General features: G+C 47.5%; 1 protein-coding gene across 6 annotated transcripts in view; it reads right to left on the bottom strand.

Annotated features, from left to right (window-relative positions):
* Positions 1-17,221, bottom strand: part of rfx2 (regulatory factor X, 2 (influences HLA class II expression)) — a 52,579-nt gene extending 35,358 nt beyond the window's left edge. For 3 of the 6 annotated variants that reach the window (XM_072681337.1, XM_072681338.1, XM_072681344.1), the window contains exon 1: positions 15,998-16,574. In XM_072681337.1, coding sequence (XP_072537438.1) covers positions 15,998-16,046 — 49 coding nt within the window. In that variant the 5' untranslated portion in view covers positions 16,047-16,574. Of the gene's footprint in view, positions 1-1,304; positions 1,342-7,861; positions 8,092-15,997; positions 16,575-16,931 lie in introns of those variants that run through there. The other 3 variants (XM_072681341.1, XM_072681340.1, XM_072681339.1) reach the window with 3 other exon arrangements.
* Positions 17,222-19,767: the final 2,546 nt, after the last annotated feature.

Here is a 19,767-nt window from a genome sequence, read left to right as displayed (position 1 = left end):
TTTTTTTTTTAAAGGCTGATTACACTGGACCTACTTTTCAGGAACTTCCAGACTGCTTTTCAGGCTCTTTGTGTGCTCGGTGGCTGAACTGGGGAGTGTAAAAGTAATCAGAAAGGCTGAAAGGAAGACAGAGAGCAGGGGGGAAAGGCTTGCCTTACACCTCTGCTCTCCAAAATCAACAAGCGATTTGCAAACCGCGCTTCAAATGACTTTTCCAACTACATAACCCAGACAGGAAAAGACGGATTTGCACCTTCGGAAGGCCACTCCGATCGCCTTTACAATCCACCGGAAGCGTCAAACAATCGTGCAATAAAGCAGAGACACTTGTTGCCGCGGAAGGCCGTCCATGCGGGACGTCTCTGACGCTCTGCAGACACACTGCTGGGACTGCACGTGCATCCTCCACCTCTCTGTACCTCCAAAGCACCGGCCCCTTTAGCCTTACTTTTCTTTGGCTTCCTGTCATGGGCAGGAGATCTCTGTGATTTCTATGATCTTTATGAACTTCAGTTATTGGACACACACACACACACACACACACACACACACTAGTGCGCACAAGCACATGAACCCACACGTACAGTATAATGAACGCAAATTAAGACGTGATTTCCACAACGGAGGCTGTTTGTCAGCCTGTCTCATTAATTCTTGGCTAATGTAATGAGCGCCAATCGGGGTCTGCAGATGGCTGAGAAGAGAGTAGATGACAAGACAGAGCAGAAAAGAGAGTAAAGGAAAACACTAGAGAATGGAGGAGATGAAAGGAGAAGAGACGAAGACAGAAAAGAAGAGAAGAAAGGATAAAAGACAAAAGAGTAGAAAGAAGAAGAAAGGAGATAAAAAGAGGAGAAGAAAGGAGTAGAGAGGAGAGGAAAAGAAAGGAGAAAAAAGAGAAGAGAAGAGAGGAGAAAAGGAGTAGAGAGGAGAGGAGAAGAAAGGAGAAGAGAGAAGAAGAAAGGAGTAGAGAGGAGAGGAGAAAAGGAGTAGAGAGGAGAAGAAAGGAGTAGAGAGGAGAGGAGAAGAAAGGAGAAGAGAGGAGACGAAAGGAGTAGAGAGGAGAGGAGAAAAGGAGTAGAGAGGAGAAGAAAGGAGTAGAGAGGAGAAGAAAGGAGTAGAGAGGAGAAGACAGGAGTAGAGAGGAGAGGAAAAGAAAGGAGATGAAAGGAGAAGAGAGGAGAGGAGAGGAGGAAGCTGCAGAAGTCCAGCTGCAGAAATGTGCAGACTCAGGCTGGCTTCTGGCTCGCCTCTCCCTGATCCTCCCTGTGCTGGCCATACATCTCTCCGGCCGCCATCGTTACCTCGGTCCATCCGTCACCAGCTCCGCCAAAGCTCAGGGCTCCGCAGCCTGCCGTTGCCATGGAGACCGTTTGTTCACACTTACAACTCTCCACTCCCCCAGACCACCCCCCCCCTTACGCCCACCCCCCGTAAACCTTTCCAGATTTCCGCCCCCACCCCCAACCCAGAGCTGCCGAGGAGCGCTCGCAGTGGAAAGGAAAAGTGCTCGCAAAAGTGAGCGTTCATCTTCACAACAAAGCCCTGAGGTAAACTGTTGCATGTGGGGGTGCCTGAGAGGAACCCAAGTTCCTAGGTTCTTTTTCCCCTTGCTCTCCACGTAAGTGATGACAAAATGGAGGATCTCCAGCTCTCTGTTGCTACACCCCCTTGTTGCCCGTAGCGATGGAACAACAGAGGATCAAGAGGGAAAGAAAAGAACAGATCCTTTTGAGCTAAACCTGCATTTAACAATTTCCCCTGGAACAGGTGGCCTTAAAATACACATCCTGCCATTACAACCCGGGACATGTGCAGGAAAGGTGTCCTGGCACGTGAAGTTTCTGTATTCCCAACAAAGTATCTCTGCAGGCTTTGGCTTCTGGAGCACAACAGAGGAGACATTATGGAGATAATCTGATCGGAAAAGCCTGCATCAATTTGCTCAATGTGAGCAAAAAGAAGAAAGAAGAGAAGAGAAGAGAAGATAAGAAAGAAGAGGAGATTAGAGAAGAAGGGGGAGAAAAAAGGAGAAAAGAGGAGAGGAGAAGAGAAGAAAGGAGAAGAGAGGAGAAGAGAAGAGAGGAGAGAAGAAGAAAGGAGAAGAAAGGTGAGGAAAGGAGAATAGAGGAGAGGAGGGGAGAAGAAAGTAGAAGAAAGGAGAAGATAGGAGAGGAGAAGAAAGGAGAAGAGAGGAGAAGATAGGAGAGGAGAAGAAAGGAGAAGAGAGGAGAAGAAAGGAGAGGGGATAAAAGGAGAAGAAAATAAAGGAGAAGAGAAGAGAAGAGAAGAAAATAAAGGAGAAGAGAAAAGAGGAGAAGAAAGGAGAAGAGATGTGAGGAAAGGAGAATAGAGGAGAGGAGGGGAGATGAGAGGCAAGGAAAAGAGAAGAAAGTAGAAGAAAGGAGAGGAGAGAAGAGGAGAAGAGAGGAGAAGAGATGTGAGGAAAGGAGAATAGAGGAGAGGAGAAGAAAGGAGAAGAGATGTGAGGAAAGGAGAATAGAGGAGAGGAGGGGAGATGAGAGGCAAGGAAAAGAGAAGAAAGTAGAAGAAAGGAGAGGAGAGAAGAGGAGAAGAGAGGAGAAGAGAGGAGAAGAGAGGAGAGGAGAAGAGAGGAGAAGAGAAGAAAGGAGAAGAGAGGAGAAGAGAAGAGAGGAGAGGAAAGGAGAAGAGAGGAGAAGAGAGGAGAGGAGAGGAGAGGAGAAGAGAGGAGAAGAGAGGAGAGGAGAAGAAAGGAGAGGAGAATAGAGGAGAGGAGAGGAGAAGAGAGGAGAGGAGAGGAGAAGAAAGGAGAAGAGGGGAGAAGAAAGGAGAAGAGGGGAGAGTAGAAGAAAGGAGAAGAGAGGAGAAGAGAGGAGAGGAGAGGAGAAGAAAGGAGAAGAGGGGAGAGTAGAAGAAAGGAGAAGAGAGGAGAAGAGAGGAGAGGAGAGGAGAAGAAAGGAGAAGAGGGGAGAGTAGAAGAAAGGAGAAGAAAGGAGAAGAAAGGAGAGGAGAGGAGAAGTTTCTGTATTTCCCAAGTATCTCTGCAGGCTTTGGCTTCTGGAGCACAACAGAGGAGACATTATGGAGATAATCCGATCGGAAAAGCCTCACGTTGACGTGAGCAATGAACGTACCCTAAACTGCTGATTCACATGAGGGAACATAGCAACCTGTTGCTGTGAACAACATCAGCATGCTCCTCCGTTCTTCTTCCCAACTCTGCTCTGACTGGGGAGATTGGCCGCTGAGGAGACGGACCCATAAAACATACGATTGATCTCCAAGTGGCAGCAGGTCAAATAGAAGCTAGACGGCGCGATGCGAGCCGCACTGAGCAGAGAGAAAACTTCCTGAAGATTTCGCGCAGTGCCGCATTGTCTCCGCATGACGTGTGCTCTTCTGAGGGAAGCTCTCGCGCTCGCCTTTCTGAACCAGGCCGCCTGAGCCGTCGCTGTTTTGATATTCGCGAGGAAAAACATGAACTTTCACACACTATCTCGCTCAGATGGATCCGGTTCAACCACAACAGTCCATGACTGGATGCTGAGTGAGCCAGCACAAGCTTTCCACTTACCCTTCCTCATGAATGAGGGTTCCTCAAGGGTTCTGTGATGCAGGCAGTGGTTCTATACAGAACCATGACAGCTGTGAAAGAAGCTTTCCTCATATTGGAGACAAACCTTCTGCAGATGGTTCTGTAGGATCAGTGGTGGCTCACTGGTTGGGGCACTGGCTTGCTCATTACAGGGTTGAGGGTTTGATACCCAGGTTTGCTGACCTGCCTTTGTTCAAGGCCCTTAACCCACTCTGCTCCAAGGGTTCCTCTCAATCAGATGGATCCCGTTTACCCACAGCAGTCCATGGTCCACTGGATGCTGAGTGAGCCAGCATGAGCTTACTTCTTCTGAGCTGCTCTGGAGGATCCTTCCTATTTGGATGCTCGAAGCATTCCTGGTGGAAAACCTTCTGCAGATGGTTCTGTAGGATCAGTGGTGGCTCACTGGACCCTGTACTCATTACAGGGTTGTGGGTTTGATACCAGGGGTTTGCTGAGCTGCCACTGTGAACCATCATGAGCTTAGTTCTTAGGAGCTGCTCTGGAGGATCCTTCCTCCACTCTTTCAAACACGGGTTCTTTGGTGTAGGCAGTGGTTCTACATACGTACTTAGGGTGCTTAAATGGTTCTTCATTATATGGTTGTGGATTTGATACCCAGGTTTGCTAAGCTGCCACTGTCGGGCCCATGAGAGAAGCCCCTAATCCTCTCTGATGTAGAACCTTTGAAATGGTTCTAAGCAGCACCAAAAAACCCCTTCTCTGTGCTATATAGACCTCTTTTTACTTGTGCCGCAGACTTGGCCCGTGCAGCGGATGTAGATCATCCTTCACTAATGTTTTTGTTGTCTACTGATTGCCAGCCTTGTACAGCCAGCCAGCCAACGACGACGACGACGGCTGCTGAAAAACAACCGAGCCACAACAGCGAGTTAATTTTACCTCTCTGGATCGATGAGCCAGTCTGAAAAAGGTCTAGACAGAGGGGAAATGTTGCTCGTCATCAGTACCCAGCCATCGGCTCTTCTGATTAATCAGACCTGCGGAGCCCAGTGATCAGGTGATTATGACAATAACGACTGGGCGTATTGGATTCTAGATAAGCAGCAGGGAAGGTTCTGGGTCAAGAGATGATGTCATCCATCAGGTCCTATTGCTCTGTGAACTCTCGGATGGTGCAACCCGTGGACAGCGGAAGCGGCCTCTTGACCATGTCTGTCAAAGTTCAGAAGCCTGAGATCGGAAATTTTGTCGCCTCTTATCTGGAATCCAATACTCCCGGTTTCATTGCAGCAATTATCCGAGTGATTGTATCTAGTATCTAGGAACTGCATGGCTTCCCGGGCACCGAGCTATGGTTTGATAAAGGAACCACAAAAGAACTGGCGATGACGGGTGTGTAGCGGTGAAGAGCATGTGAGCAACAGGAGAGTTCCACATTGCTGAACAGAGCTGTCCTACAAAGGTTCACCAAAATGGACAAGACACAGATCTTCAACCATAAAAAGTATGTGGAAAGTGACGCTGGTGAAGATATCCAGGTCTTCTCAAGCCACACGAATGAATGACCTGAAAATATTTTGGCACCAAAATGATATTTTTGGAATATCCCAAAATACTTTGAGGAATTCTTCTCAAAAGGACTTCTCAAAAGGTTCATGGGCCACAATAGAGCGAACACTTGCCTTCAAGTGACAGAGATATTCTTTGCATCTGTCAACAAGAGCAAATGGTGATATCGGGTAGGCTACTTTCCATCATGGAGCTTCACTGTCTCGTCCAGAAATCTATTTGCAACTAGCTTAGATGTCCATGACCCGGTTTGAATTGGTTTTGAAGGTGCTAGCAAGACACCTTAAAGTGGTGCTACATTATCGGACATGCACTAGCGCGTGACTGCAGCTGCTGGTTGAAGAGTTCTTCAGATTCATGCAAAACCTTAGGGCCCACTTTGCTTAGAGTATACACTATAGGGACAAAAGTAATGGGACATAGGCTCATTCGTTATTTCTTTGGAAATCCTGGGAATTAAAAAAAGAGCTTATGCTGCTTTTGTTGGAGTAACTGTCTCTACTGTCCAAAGAAGAAGGCTTCCTACTAGATTTTGGAGGAGTATTGCTGTGAGGATTTGATTGCGTTCATCCTCAACTCCCCAACTCATCTTAAAAGTACTGGATGGAGCTCCACCACCATCCATCATTCCAGAGAGCACAGTTCTTCCACTGCTCCACAGCTCAATGCTGGGGGCTTTATACCCCTCTAGCCCACACCTGGCATTATTAGGCAGCATGATGTTCATTTGCTCCAGAGCAGTACATCTCTTCAGGGACTAGACAAGATGTGTGCAACTAGACGAGCAATGGGTACAACCTAAAGAAGCCAAAAGCATTCTTTAAAATTGGTGTCCACAAACATTTGGACATGTAGTGTACATGTAGGGAACACTTCAGGGAGATTCCTCTTCGTATCAAAGTTATGCAATAAGTGATCTGAGCAGTGTGTGAGCAACGTACAAGGACGTGAGCTCAGTCTGCGTATTCAAACAGCCGGCGGATTAAAACCTGAGGCCGAACCTGTGAAAGTGGACGACCCCAGAAGCCGTTCCATGGAAAACTCTGATGTTTATCGGCGTGCTATAAATGATTGCGGCATCAATCTGTAATTTATGAGACCATTTGGCTGTTTGGAAGCAGTTAAGTTTTTTTAATAAACAAAGGAAAAGATCAGGTCCTGCAGGAGTCGCTGACTCCTTCCAAACACATGGTGTTAGTTTCGCCCCGGTGTGACGGCGGCCTTGGCCTGTGTGTAAGCACCGGCGGCACTGTTTGACATGTTCTCCATACAATGGTGTGATAACAATACAGTGGAGCGGCCGGCCAGGGAGTCAGCTAGGGTTCGCATCACACTCCGAATCAACAAGCACTTCCCCGTCTATTCAGGTGCTGGAGGAGGCATGAATAGCCATTCATAGGCTAAAGCAGAAACCTGCAAACACACAGGCCTCGAGTGCGGAGGATAAATGCACAGGATGTTGGTATGGGGAAGAGGAAAGCGTGGTCGCATTCGTACAGCCACTTAATCCAAGGCCTGCAGTGAACCGCTGACCCAGGCCTGCGATCTAATGAGGTTAGGATATTCGTCACATCACCCAGATTTATAATGATCAGGGGTCTTCTGGGAGTTTGAGACTGAGGAGAAAGGAACAACAAGTACAAAGCATCCAGGCTTACATCTATCCGCCTGTACCCTAGGGCTGGGTTGAAGCTAGCCTTCAATACGATACTCAGTGCGATAACCCACACCAGCTGTGCTTTCCTATGTTGTCTCTTGCCATAACATTAAAACCGCATGCCTAATATTGTTTAGGCCACGAAAACAGCTCTGACCCATCAAAGCATGGACTCTACAAGACCTCTGAAGATGTAAGCAGCAGATGCATGGATGCCCATGACCCTGTTGCTGGTTCACTGACCACTTTCACTGACCGCTGCATACCAGGAACACCCCACAAGACCAGTCTGATGTTTTGGAGATGTTCTGCCCCAGTCGTCTAGAACATCCCAGTTTGGCCAGTTTGGAGTACAGCCATGTCTCTCAGTAGTAAGAGAGTTATTATTACTGTAGAAGCTCCAGATCTTATCAGAACAGATGCAGGTGAGATCTTGTGAGCTTGGTTCCTCCAGGTTTCTCCTGGAAGCCCCCCAGTCCAGTCCAGCCAGCACAGTGTGGAGGAAGTGCCAGGTGTTGATCTGAGGAGAACTCGAAATAATACTAGACTCCATGAGAGAGGAGAACTTTGGAGATGTTCTAATGATGAACACAGTGATGGAGAACCTCCACCACCTTCTGTAGGAGAGTTATTATTATTAGTGTTTATAATAATATCAGTGATTTACTGAGCAGATAAGATAAGCAGCTTTTCATGCTACTTTCAGTGGTTCAGCAGTCTAACGTGCTTACCACTCTGGCATGGCTTTGGGATTCGAACCCGCGACCCCAGGTCCATGCCGCTTCGCTGTTAGCTGGTAAAGCGGAGCTGGGGACCCGGAGCTTTCCTCAGAGTGTGTCGGCTGCCTGGCAATGTTTGAAAGGAGGTGGTGGCTGGCTTAGCAATGTGTGTTAGGGGGGTTATGAACGGGTGGGTTAATTGGCAGTACCAACATTGGGTGAAAGGGAATAAATTTGATTAAATAAATGATTTAAAAAACAGACAGGACTGAAGTAATTTACATTGCTAGGAAAGCAAATATCCACTTCAAAAGGCCAAAACAAGGCAACAGTGTAAAGGATGGTCTGAACTTCTCAAGGTTGAAATGTGGTCACCTGGGTGGTGGTGGAGGGAGGAAAAACGATCATCTTAACTGCAGTAAGGCGTAATTACTGTGCTGACTCCATCATCTTTCCCAACGCACCGGAATTGGAACAGGGATAAGATACAGGCATGGTCTTCACGGAAAGCTGGAGTGTGTAAACGCGAAGGGGAAAAGTGCAGGGAACAGAAGTATCAGTGGGGGTGGGGTGGGCACTGTTTCCCTACTGTCCATGTCAAAAGGCTGAGAAGGAAAGGAGGGGGGGGGTGAGCGAGAGAGGGAGAGAGAGAGGCGAGACAGAGAGAGGTCTATTATGATGCAAATCGGAGGGCCCAGTGTGCTGTTTGTGGCAGGAAATTTAATTAGCAGTTGTGTAGCTACGATACAAACCAGGTGGAATGTAAAGAATGTGTTGATGAGGGGGGGGCCACGGCAAGGGGGGGGGCGGATTTATGCCCAGGGTGCGTCTGAGCGCAAAAAAACATTTCAGATCCAGACAAGTTTTCACCTGTTGCTGAAGCATTTTTACTAAAGAGTGCTTGAGGGGAAAGCGAGCAAGAGAGAGAGAGAGAGAGAGAGAGAGAGAGAGAGAGAGAAAGACATTCAGACAGAGAGAAAGAGAAAGCGAGATTGACAGAGAGGAAAATAGAGAGAGAGCAAGAGATAGAGATGGAAAGACAGAGAAAGGAATAGAGATGCCGCCAATTAGGCAGAGAGAGAGAGAGAGAATGAGAGAGAGAGAGAGAGAGAGAGAGAGAGAGAGAGAGAGAGAGAGAGAAAGAGAGAGAGAAAGAGAACGAGAGAGATAGAGAGAGAACGAGGGAGAGAGAGAGAGAGAGAATGAGAGAGAGAGAGAGAGAGAGACGGAGAGAGATAGAGAGAGAGAGAGAGAGAGAACGAGGGAGAGAGAGAGAGAGAACGAGAGAGAGAGAGAGAGACGGAGAGAGAGAGAGAGAGAGAGAGAGAGAGAGAGAGAGACAGAGAGCGAGAGAGAGAGAAACAAATGAAAGAGGGAGAGACAGATAGAGAGAGAGCAAGTGAGAGAGAGGGAGAACGAGAGAGAGAGAGATAGGGGCAGGCAGAAAGAAAAAGAAGAGAGAAAGAGAGAGAGAGGCAAATGAAAGAGGGAGAGGAAGAAAGAGAGAGAAAGAGAGAGAGAGAGAGAGGGGGGGGGGATAAAGAGGGAGAGAAATGAGAGTGGTAGATGTAAAAAGGAGAGAGTAAGAATGAGAGAGAAAGCGAGATAAAGAGGCAGAGAAAGAGAGATCGAGGCAGGCAAAGAGAGAGAGAGAGAGAGAGAGAGAGAGAGAGAGTAATAAGGAGGGAGAGACCGAGTTTAACCGTTTAACATAAGCTGATGAATCTTCAGGTGTCTGATGATGAAGAGCGTCGGCTGAGACTGGCAGCAGCTCTTAATCTCCCTCAGCGTTGCGTCAGATCTGCAGAGTTATACGGCTTTCCTGAGGCGGCCGTTTCCACAGACTCACCAAAACAAACAGCTCTCAGTGCTGATAAGACGCACGATTACAGCCGTAATTAGGATCACAGAAAGTGCTGAGCCTCGCAGAACCAGCGTTATTACAGTGATGGGTCTGGCAGGATCGTGTGCCATCCTGCAGTATTCCCCACTTCGATGCCCCCCGGCCCCCTCAGAACAGTCCCAGGCCCAGTTGACTGACTAACAGAATATTTTTCAATAAACGTGGGCCAGGCGCGGGCTACATGATGATGATGATGAAATAATGGTGCTCTATCCAATACTATTTTGGGATGAGTTGAGGATTTAAGGTGGGGTGGTGATGATCCTCCAACATCCTGACCTCACTAATGCTCTTGCAATCAAATCCTCACAGCAATGCTGCTCCAAAACCTAGCAGAAAGCCTTCCTCCCTGGACAGTCGAGACAGTTACTCCAACAAAAGCAGGATAGGCACCTTTTAAATAATCTTGATTAAAGAAGAAATAACGAATGTCCCAATACTTTTGTCATCATATTGTATACTTCAGCAGTCAGGGTAGCAACCCAGGGCACAGCAAGGTCAGCCGAGGAGGGGCAAAGTATCTACTTTTGGGCTAGGCCTCTTCAACAAGGGCTAAATACAGCACTAGTATACAGACACCCACTCACACATGGGTGGACATGTGACTATGGGCCATATCTAGACGTGTATGCACACCTTCACACACACACACACACACACACACACACACACACACACACACACACACACACACTGCAGCTGTCTGCTTGAGAGATGAGCTGCGCCATGGACAAGGTCATTAAAAACTCACCACGGTATAAGGTTACTCTGGACACGGCTTCAACAATCACACCGGGCAGATACCGGGCGGGTCAGGATCTAGGATTGACACGCTACGTGTCCAAAAGTATCCGGACGGACTCTCCTGGTAATTGTGTAAAGCACTGACCAACAGAACGGGAAGCCCTGGAGCCGCCACATATATGGCTCCAAGGTAGCCATGCCAGCTAGAGGGGTATAAGCTCCCCAGCATTCGGGCTGTGGACCAGTGGAAGGGCTGTGTTCTCTGGAGGGATGGAGCTCCATCCAGTACATACAGAACCAATCATCCAACATCAGAACCTGATGACTGATGTACCTCTGTGGCTGAATGCTATCAAATCCTCACAGCAAAGTTCCAAAATACAATAGAAGACAGTAGAAACCCAAAAGCAGGTGTCTACAGACCTTTGGATGTGTATTGTAGAACCCGAGCTAGGGCCACCACAGCGGTCAAGCGGAGTTCAACGCAGCACCCACGGGCGCTGACCGCTCATGCATAAGCACACTCACAGGCCACAGGCCGCAGGCAGGGTCAGTGATGGGTTCGCTGCCCCACTGCTCCCTCACACGTACGTTTGCTTGTGCTCGTGAGTGTGTACGTAAAGCCCAGGGTGCTTGAAGGTGCTTGGACGTATAACACAGTGGCCGAGCCGTGATTAAAGGAGAAGTCCATCACGCTGTTTAATATACTTCAGTAGAATTAAATGGTAATAGTGTGAAAGGCATCCCAGTGGGTTTGGTCCGAAACGCTCCGTTCAAGAGAAACTCAACCAGTTAGAACTGTTCACAGTGTTGGTGAATGGAACCAGGCGCCTGAAGAGCTTTTAAAAGCTCGCTCACGGATTATCAGCAGTGATATAGCATCTGGTAGCATATAGTGGATCGGGTCAGGGGATGGATATAACAGGCAGCAGCTGAACAGTCTGTCTTGAAGGTTTTAAAGCTGGAAAATGGGCAAGAACCAAACTGTAATGTTCTAGATAACTGGGTCAGAACATCTCGGAAAGATCAGGCAGGCAGGTGTGCTCCAATGAGGGACAACCTGACAACCGGACGGTGACCTGGCGATATGGTCATGGGTGCCCAGGGCTTACTGATGCTCATGGAGACCCCACCTCTTACAACTTACAGGACTTAAGCACGGGACAGTCCTCGAATGGTCCATGCCTCGAATGGTCAGTTCTGTTGTAGTGGCATAAGGCTAGGATTTAGTACCAATAGTTCACAGTGGCCACTAAAAGCTCCTTCTCAGATCATTAGTTATTACAGAAGAGTAACAGTGAATCCAGAGACGTTGCTTTAGGACGGTGTTTTTTAAGTACATAAAGGGGTGTAGGGGTACATGCAGGGGCCCTTGCAGGGGCAAAACAGCCCCCAAGTAAGACCTGCTTGTCTGATTCACCACTATTACGTCCCATCGTCCACATCCCATATAAAAATAAGACGACTCGTGTAGGTTCTCTGGTTGCTTTTAGATGGTAAATAAAACGGCTATATTTGTGTTGTAGCCGTGGCGACCACCACCGTAAATAAATCTGAGTCACTTCTCTACAATGAACCATTTCACACTAAAGCCACTCTCTATGTTTACATCTCAACCACTGAAATATGCAGAAATTCTGAACAATCTGAGGAATTGTCCTTTAAAGGAGCTGGGAAAAAGTCTCAGGCTGGATTTCGGGACGAGAGCTGACTCTCTTCCTCCAACCTTTGCCCTCTCGAGCCAAAGCTCTGCAAGCCAAAGCTCTGCCGGCCCTCCAGCGCAATCAGAGATAAAAAAGGACGATTCTGTTTTTAAAAGAACGACTGACTCCTGAAAGCTTACGGCTGAAGCCCCGAGGCCGGCGCTCTCTTTCCGTTACTCAGCCTGTATTTGTGTATCATGTTGCCATGTAAACACACCAGCTGCTCGGCTTTTTGGCTGGCGTGGAGTTTCATTCCCGTTCCTTTATTTTCTTTATGGAGGGCGTGTGTGACCGAATTAAAAGCCTGATTCAGGCTCGGGCCGAATCGCAGGGCTTTGTCAAAACAAGCGAACAAATGGTTTTGAGTTTGCCCGCAGCTTTAGGCTTAATCCCTTCTTCAGATATTTCAACAATTACCAACCTATAATTATCCGTGTGTCTGCGGTGTGTCTTTCTGCTCCGTCTCGAGGCCTGAGACTCGGACGTGCCGTGCTGTGGCAATGCGGTGTGCAGCTTTTGAGGGAGGCTAGGGTTCATGTTAATAGAGAGGCCGAACGATTATACCGATTACCAGAACATGGGATGGTGGATCAGGCTGTAGTTTCAGAGGGAAACTTAGGGGCCGCCTTTAAGAAGACATATCCTAAAGGAGGAAGGGTCTTCTGGAACACTTCTGAATTCTGCAGAAGAACCTCGTAGTTTTTGTAAGGAGACGCCTTCAACGGAGAACCCTTACATATCTGTAAGCAGATAGGTCGCTTGATTATACACATTCAGGTGGATCAGGCTGTAGTTTTGACTAGATAAGAAGCCCCGCCTTCTGATAACATATCAACAGCTACAGTATCAGTTCACTTGACTTAATACTCTTGCATTATTACATAGAAGAACCTTTTTTGGTTCTCTAAAAAAAATACGATAACATTTCTGACAACAAAATATTTGGAAATGAGATGGGTGAGTGTGGAGAAGCCTTTAAAAGTTTAAGGAACCTCAATGTTAAAGAGAAAGTACAGGGAAGAACCCATTGGTTTATGTTAATAGATAGACCACTCGTCATACTAGAATATGGGATGGTGGATCAGGCTGTAGGTTTGGAGGATAGCCGCTTATTAAGGGACACTCAAAGGCCTTATTCTAGAAGGTTGGACCCCCCGATGGAAATGTTTAGAGATATACAGTATATTTTTTTATTAATTATTGACTGTGGAAAACCCTTTCAAAGTCTAAAGAACTCTTACATTCACATAAAACTATTACATGCTATGAAGCTTCTTTTAAAAGGCCTTTAAAATGTTCCTTACATGGTGGCTCTTCTATAAAATCGCTTTACGCAGAAAGTGCATGCAGCCCACTTGCACCACCTTCACGATAGGTCAGCAGAAGGGGGTTTTCCTAGTCTGCCTGGAGTGCCCCTTAACCCTATCAGTGAAATTGTATGTTTCCATCTGGCGATCTTACAAAACCGGCAGAGTTGACCATTATGTGTACTCCACGTGGTGCGCAGGCCATGGCCCAGCTTCTCTGACTAACTGGACATTACGTTGGCCAGAAAGCAGGCGTCTGGTCCCATCAATAATTAACCTCAATTACATGAATCATTCAGTCCTCGACAGGGAAGACGAATCCAGCCTGGAAATGCACCTGTGACAACATATTTCATTACCCGCACACCAAAACCCGGCCTTCCGAGACTTCTTCTCGTGTCGCCCGGCAAAGATCGTTAGGGGGAGTTTTCTGCTCCAGCAGTCCAGAAATCACCGGCACACCTGACAATTCACGTCTAAAAGGCTACATCTATGCACGTTCGGCTCCCCCGCGCCCGTCAGCGGCCCTCGAGAGGATGCCGTCGCTCTGGCAGGCTCCACACCCCGGCGATCGCTCTGACAGGCCGAGCCGCTCCTTAACAAGCGGCATCAGAGCGGGCGCTAATGCGCCGACTGATCAGGGCCATTCTAATGTGATTAGTGGGCTGAGAGGAGTAGCCGGTCAGAGTGGGCGACGTGTTGCATCAGCCCCGGCTCTTCCCCCCTCTCTCTGTGCGCCAATTACCCTCATTATCAGCCTGGCTTTCAGAGACATGACCACTCGCTGGCTAAAGAGAAATCAATAGTCAGGCCGAGGCGAGCGCCGGGCGACACCTGGTCCGTGGACCATTGTCGTGAAGAGCGCTCTCATTAAGCCGCTCTCCGCCGCGCAGGTGTAACGTCGCCGTGGCTACCCGTCTGAAAAATGACAGCCGGCCCGGATGAGAGGAGTCGAGCTGTTGTCAAGGCCGTCAGCGGCCGCCATCAGCGGCCGCCGCCAGCAGCCGCCGTCAGCAGCCGCCGTCAGCAGCCGCCGTCAGCAGCCGCCGCACAGCTCCCATGAGCTTGTCAGATGTGAATGCGGGGCATAACGCGGAAATTAATTCACACTGGCATCACTGGTCAGGATCAGCCGCAGCTATCACTGGGGAAACGTCCCGGGGAAAGCTTGCTATTGTAACGCGACACACCTGAGGAGACAGCAACGGATACACGCATACAGTCAGGCCCTTTAAAAACACCTAGACAGCGACGTGCGGCATAGTAAACAAGAAAGGGACATAAGAACCGTGTTTAACTAACCTCTATATGTCCAAATGTCTGTGGACACCCCTTCTAACAAATGCATTCAGCTACTTTAGGCTGACACACATCTTGCAGACGACAAGTACTACCAATAAAATAGGACTCTCTGGGGCAGGTAAAACATATAACCCCCCAGCACTGAAAACTGTGGTGCTCCATCCAGTACTTCTGGGATGAGTTGGGGATGATCATCCAATATCCTCACTAGCACACTAACATGCAATCAAATCCTCACAGTAATGCTCTAAGCCAAAACATCTAAAGCCTTCTCTGGACAGTTGAGTCAGTTACTCCAACAAAAGCAGGATGGACTCTTTTTTAATACCCTTGATTACGGAGGAAAAAAATAACAAGCAGGTGTCCCAATACTTTTGTCCATACTCTGGGCTTTAAGTGAACGATTTAAGAGTTGATCCAATGATCCTAAACCGGTGTAGGCTGGTGTAATAACACAGTAATACCCTAAAACTATGCACGCACAACAGTGTACCTGGGTCCGACTACTGTAAACGAATGGATGGCGAAGTGGGTTAACTCTGAAGGAACCCCATAGTGCTCATTTCAGTGCCGATGGGCCAGCATATGCAATTACATAGGCTGGTGCAACACCCATCTACAACAGTTGCAAACACAAAACCCCTGGAAAATCCCTGGGATCCTCTCTGAAGATGATAATAATGATCTTAACTGATGATCATCAGCCGATTCGCCCTATTACACAGCGTATACCATTTTTACATTAGACATCGACAGCTACTGTGCTCCACTTCTGCCTGGACCTCATTTCTGCTTGCACTTTCCCGATAAATCGCAGGATATTAGAATACATCGCCACTCAAACGCCTTTTACTTAAGAGCTGTGAATTAACTACACTCCCATTTGTCTCAAATGTGCCTTGCCCTAAGATTTCCTCATCTTACAGAGCATTCAGGTGGGCTGAGGAGCAGAACTATTGCCTATGCTCTCCTCCAAGCTGCTGCTGCTGCTGCTGCTGCTGCTGCTTCGCACATTCAGGCAGTGTGACTCCAGCAACCTGTTGCCTCCGTCCGGGACGCGAAGCAGGGGTTTCAATAACCAGGTTTCAACCCGGATCGATCACATGCCCCCCAGCGATCATCTGGCTCTGCATTGCACGGCTGCAAATTGGGAATATAGGTTAATGGGAGTGCCGGCTCAAACTGACCACCCTGAGTTTCAAGGTCCAACGGGTCCTGGGAAGAACCACTGAGTGCACAGACGTCAGACCCGGCAGAAACTACTACTGTTGACAAATGGTTGAACCCAGTGGACTTCCATAGACACTCTAATTTAACAATGCAAGAGTCAATCCAATCATCTATACACTTATATATATATATTGGTGCAAAATGGTAACAAAAACATGGTACCATCCCAAAACTAAGCACCCACACCAGTTAGGCACAATACTGAGTGATCCCTGGGACCCTCGCTTTAGTCAGATCCAGGTTCCTACTGGACTTTACAGCAGATTAACCTGATTTAGTGTTATTGATCCACATGTCAGAACCACCTGGACCTTATGTTTACCTTCACAGCACACAACTAGACCAGCTAGCTTGCTCAAGTCGTTGGACATCCCCACTTTTTTGGAATCCTCTAGATCTCTAATCGTCCCATATGTTCTTATCTGAGCATTTCATCATCTCAGGGACATGCAGATGGGTCCAAATGCAGATGGGTCCAAATGCAGAAGGGTCCAAATGCATGCAACTATCCAGGATGCTCCCCGTCTAGCTGCTGCCTCTGCTGCCTCTGCTGCCTCCTTCCACAATCAGCCAGCCCGCCTGGCTTCAGCCTCAGCAACCTGCTGCCTCAACCTGGGTCGAGAACCGCCTGACAGCTGGTTTCCCGGACGGTTTCGAAGTCCAGCGCGCTCGCGAGTGCGCTATCTAGCTACCTGGGAGTGCGCGCGGGGGTGCGCGAGAGTGCGCGAGCGTGCGCGAGCGTGTCGATCGGGTCCGGACGACCGACAGAAACTACAGTTAGGAAAGTTAACAAGTCGAAATTAATCACGGATTTGCCGTAAAACCCCGCAAACCGACACGCGGCGGCGGGAAAGTCGCGGTAAAGCTGTCCGCGTGAAAGTTCCGCGAACTCGGGTTGGCAGCGCGAGCACTAGCGCGAGCAACAGCCCTAGCCCTAGCAACAGCTAGCTAGCTAGCTAGCATCCATTGTTAGCCAAGTTCGCGAGCCCGGAGCGCACGTAGCTACTAGCTACTAACGGCTAGCTCAATAAATAAATATTAGATATTATTTTTGGGAGGTTTCTGAACATTTAGTCAGCTAGCTACTAGAAAACGAGCTGCTTTTATGTCACCGTCAGTCGTAAGTGACCCAAAACTGACCCGGCCGGCTAACGCTGAGTTGGGGGAAAGTACCAAAGTATCAGAAATTCTCCAAAAACCCGCAAATATCACAGAAAATCTGCCTTTTTTCTAAAGCAGCAAAAATAAATATTCACCTTGCTTTAGTTAGAGCTGCTGCCTCTCTCTCCTCTCTCTCTCCCCCTCTCTCTCAACCTCTCTCTCTCCGCGGCTCCTGTTGCTGAGTGTTGCTGCCGTTGGTAAGTAACTGTCTCCACGACTACAGTCACTATGGCGCGCCGGGGGTCTCGAGGCAACTGTTGCTACCCGCTCCGGCTGCCTACGTCAGGGTCTAAGAAGCGGAGGGGGGCGTGGCGGGAGCGAGAAGCCGCTGCCCCGCCCACCGCGTTCCCGCTGCGAGCGCCGCCACGAGCGCGCGCCGGTCCGAGCCGGGTTCCCGCTCGCGCTGCCGCCCTCTTAGCGCCTGGGTTTTTCGGGCTGCGTTTAAAGGCGCGTGCGCGAGAGGCTGCGTTATTGCTGTGTGCTGCAGATTTCCCAGCATAATAATTATAATCATAATAATCATAATCATCATTTTAAAGTGCGTCCAAATATTTTTGGACACCCCTTCTAATGAATGCATTCGGGGACTTGAGGATTGTCTAGTCCCTGTAGGGAAGAGGTATTGCCAATAGAATAGGACTGTCTGGAGCACCATGCTGCCTAATGCAAGGCGTGGGCTATAGAGGGGTGTTATAAAGCCCCCCAGCAGGTGGTTGGTGAGGTGGGGTGCTGATCATCCATCCAACATCCTGACCTCACTAACAAGCAATCAATCAAATCCGCACAGCAATGTTCCTTACAGAATCTAGTGGAAATCCTTCCTCCCTGGACAGTAGAGACAGTTACGCCAGCAAAAGCCCAATCGGCTCTTTTTTATACTCTTGATTTTGAGAGACGGGCTGGATGAATGAATGAATGAGCAGGTGTCCAAATACTTTTGTCCATATGGTGTTTGCTGTTGGTGTTACTGGTAGCGATGAATAAAGTGTTTTCAGTCATTTGCATGGCATGGATGCTACGCTAAAGCGTGCCAAAAAGAGTGGGATCTCTGGGTTAAAAGGACCAACACTTAGACAGTTGCGCCACCCTGAGCCTAGCGTAAACACGCTCAGTGGAGGGTGTGTTTACAGGCTACCTAAGTGAATACAGGGATGACAGTTACGCCCGTAATACCGGTGGAGCCCTTGTGCTAGGGAGGCTCTTAGGTAGGTTAGCGCCTACGCTAGCATCTTAGCCATTAGCCTCACAAACACCTGACGTGCCATGACTGAGCCGTTCCGCTAGGTAAGGAAAATCCTCCACCAGATCCTTTAGATCCTGTAAGTTGGGAGGTGGGCGGGGCCTCCATGAGCATCAGTGAGCCTTAGGCGCCCATGACCCTGTCGCCGGTTCGACGGTCGTCCTCCCTTGGGACACTTTTGGTAGGTCAGTACTGACCACTGCATACCGGGAACACCCCACAAGACCTGCTCTGCCTGATGTTCTGGAGATGTTCTGACCCAGTCAGTCATTATCTAGAACCTCACAGTCTGGTTCTTGTGACAGTGTCTCAGATTCTTACACTTTTTTCGTCCATTTTTACAGCTTCAGCACCTCCATCACCTTCAAGAGCTGACAGTTCACCTGCTGCCTAATATAGCTACCGTACCCCCCCCCCTGACAGGACCCTCAGGAACCACAGATCATCGCTGTCAGTGGTTTTAATGTTATGGCTGATCAGTTTGCACTGATTCCTTGATCATCACACCAGACTGATGAAGCTCTGTGTGATTTTCCCTCCCCCCTCGTGTGACGTCATCTCACTGTCCAACGCGTCCCCCATGTGCTGACCCATTGTAACCACTAGGGGGCGGCACGTGCTCATAAACAACGTGGACTCCACGTGTTCGCGGTCCTCTGCGGCCCTTCGCTTGCGTTTAGGCTGTGTCCCGAACTGAGGGCAGCTGCCTCGGTGGCTTTCTGGCCTTGGATGCTGTCTCATAAGTCAGTGCCTCGGAAAGCCGTGTAGTGAGGAAGGAAGGAAGGGCTCTGTAGCCATGGTAACAGCAGGCGGTTAGCTGTGTTAGCGCTAGAGGCATTTTTTAAGTTATTGGTGACTTTGTTTGTTTGTTTGTTTGTTTGTTTGTTTGTTTGTTTGTTTTGTGTCCATCTTTTTTATTTCCTTGTTTATTTATGTTTATTTATTTTATTATAATATTATTTGTTATATTTGCGTTATTACTTTAAAATATATTGTATATTATTATTATTATTATTATTATTATTATTATTAGTGTCATGCCCATTTTAAATATATATTTTTTTTTTTTCGTTTTTTATTTTTGTTTTGTTTTTCATTACTTGTTTATGTCTGTTTTTTTTCTTTCTGAAATGTTCCTATTTTTATTTTTTTTCATGTCGTATTTTGTTTCTTTTTTCTTTTTATATATATAAATAATAAATATTATTAAATATAAGTAATATATATATATAGTGGACACATTTCGCTGTACAGTGACAAATACGTGCACCTTTACCTTTTTTACCTTTATATATATATATATATATAAACTTCCTCCATTTTATTTAAACATTTATAAAAACGTATTATAAATAAATAACAACTTTCTTTCATGTATTCCTTCTTTTTTCTTTCTTCTCTATTTATTTATTTATTTATTTATTTATTTATTTATCTTACCTTTTCCTGTCTTCTTTCTTCATTTTTGATCTTTCCTTTAGGCCTTATAGAGAAGAAAGAAAAAGAAAATGGAAGAATTAAAAAAAGATAATAATAATAATAATAATATATATATATATATAAAATACGACATGAGAAAAGATAAAAAAAAATAAAAGCTTTTTTTAAGTCTTTAAACACGTTTAGTGTAAAAAACTAACAAAATAAAAAAACACCCAAGCCTGCCTTTTTTTTACAACCTCCATTCAAAC

This window comes from Salminus brasiliensis, chromosome 6 (genome assembly GCF_030463535.1).
Source record: "Salminus brasiliensis chromosome 6, fSalBra1.hap2, whole genome shotgun sequence".
NCBI classification, from domain to species: domain Eukaryota; kingdom Metazoa; phylum Chordata; class Actinopteri; order Characiformes; family Bryconidae; genus Salminus; species Salminus brasiliensis.
Note: the sequence above shows the minus strand (reverse complement) of the source record. Positions and strands in the feature narration are given on the sequence as shown.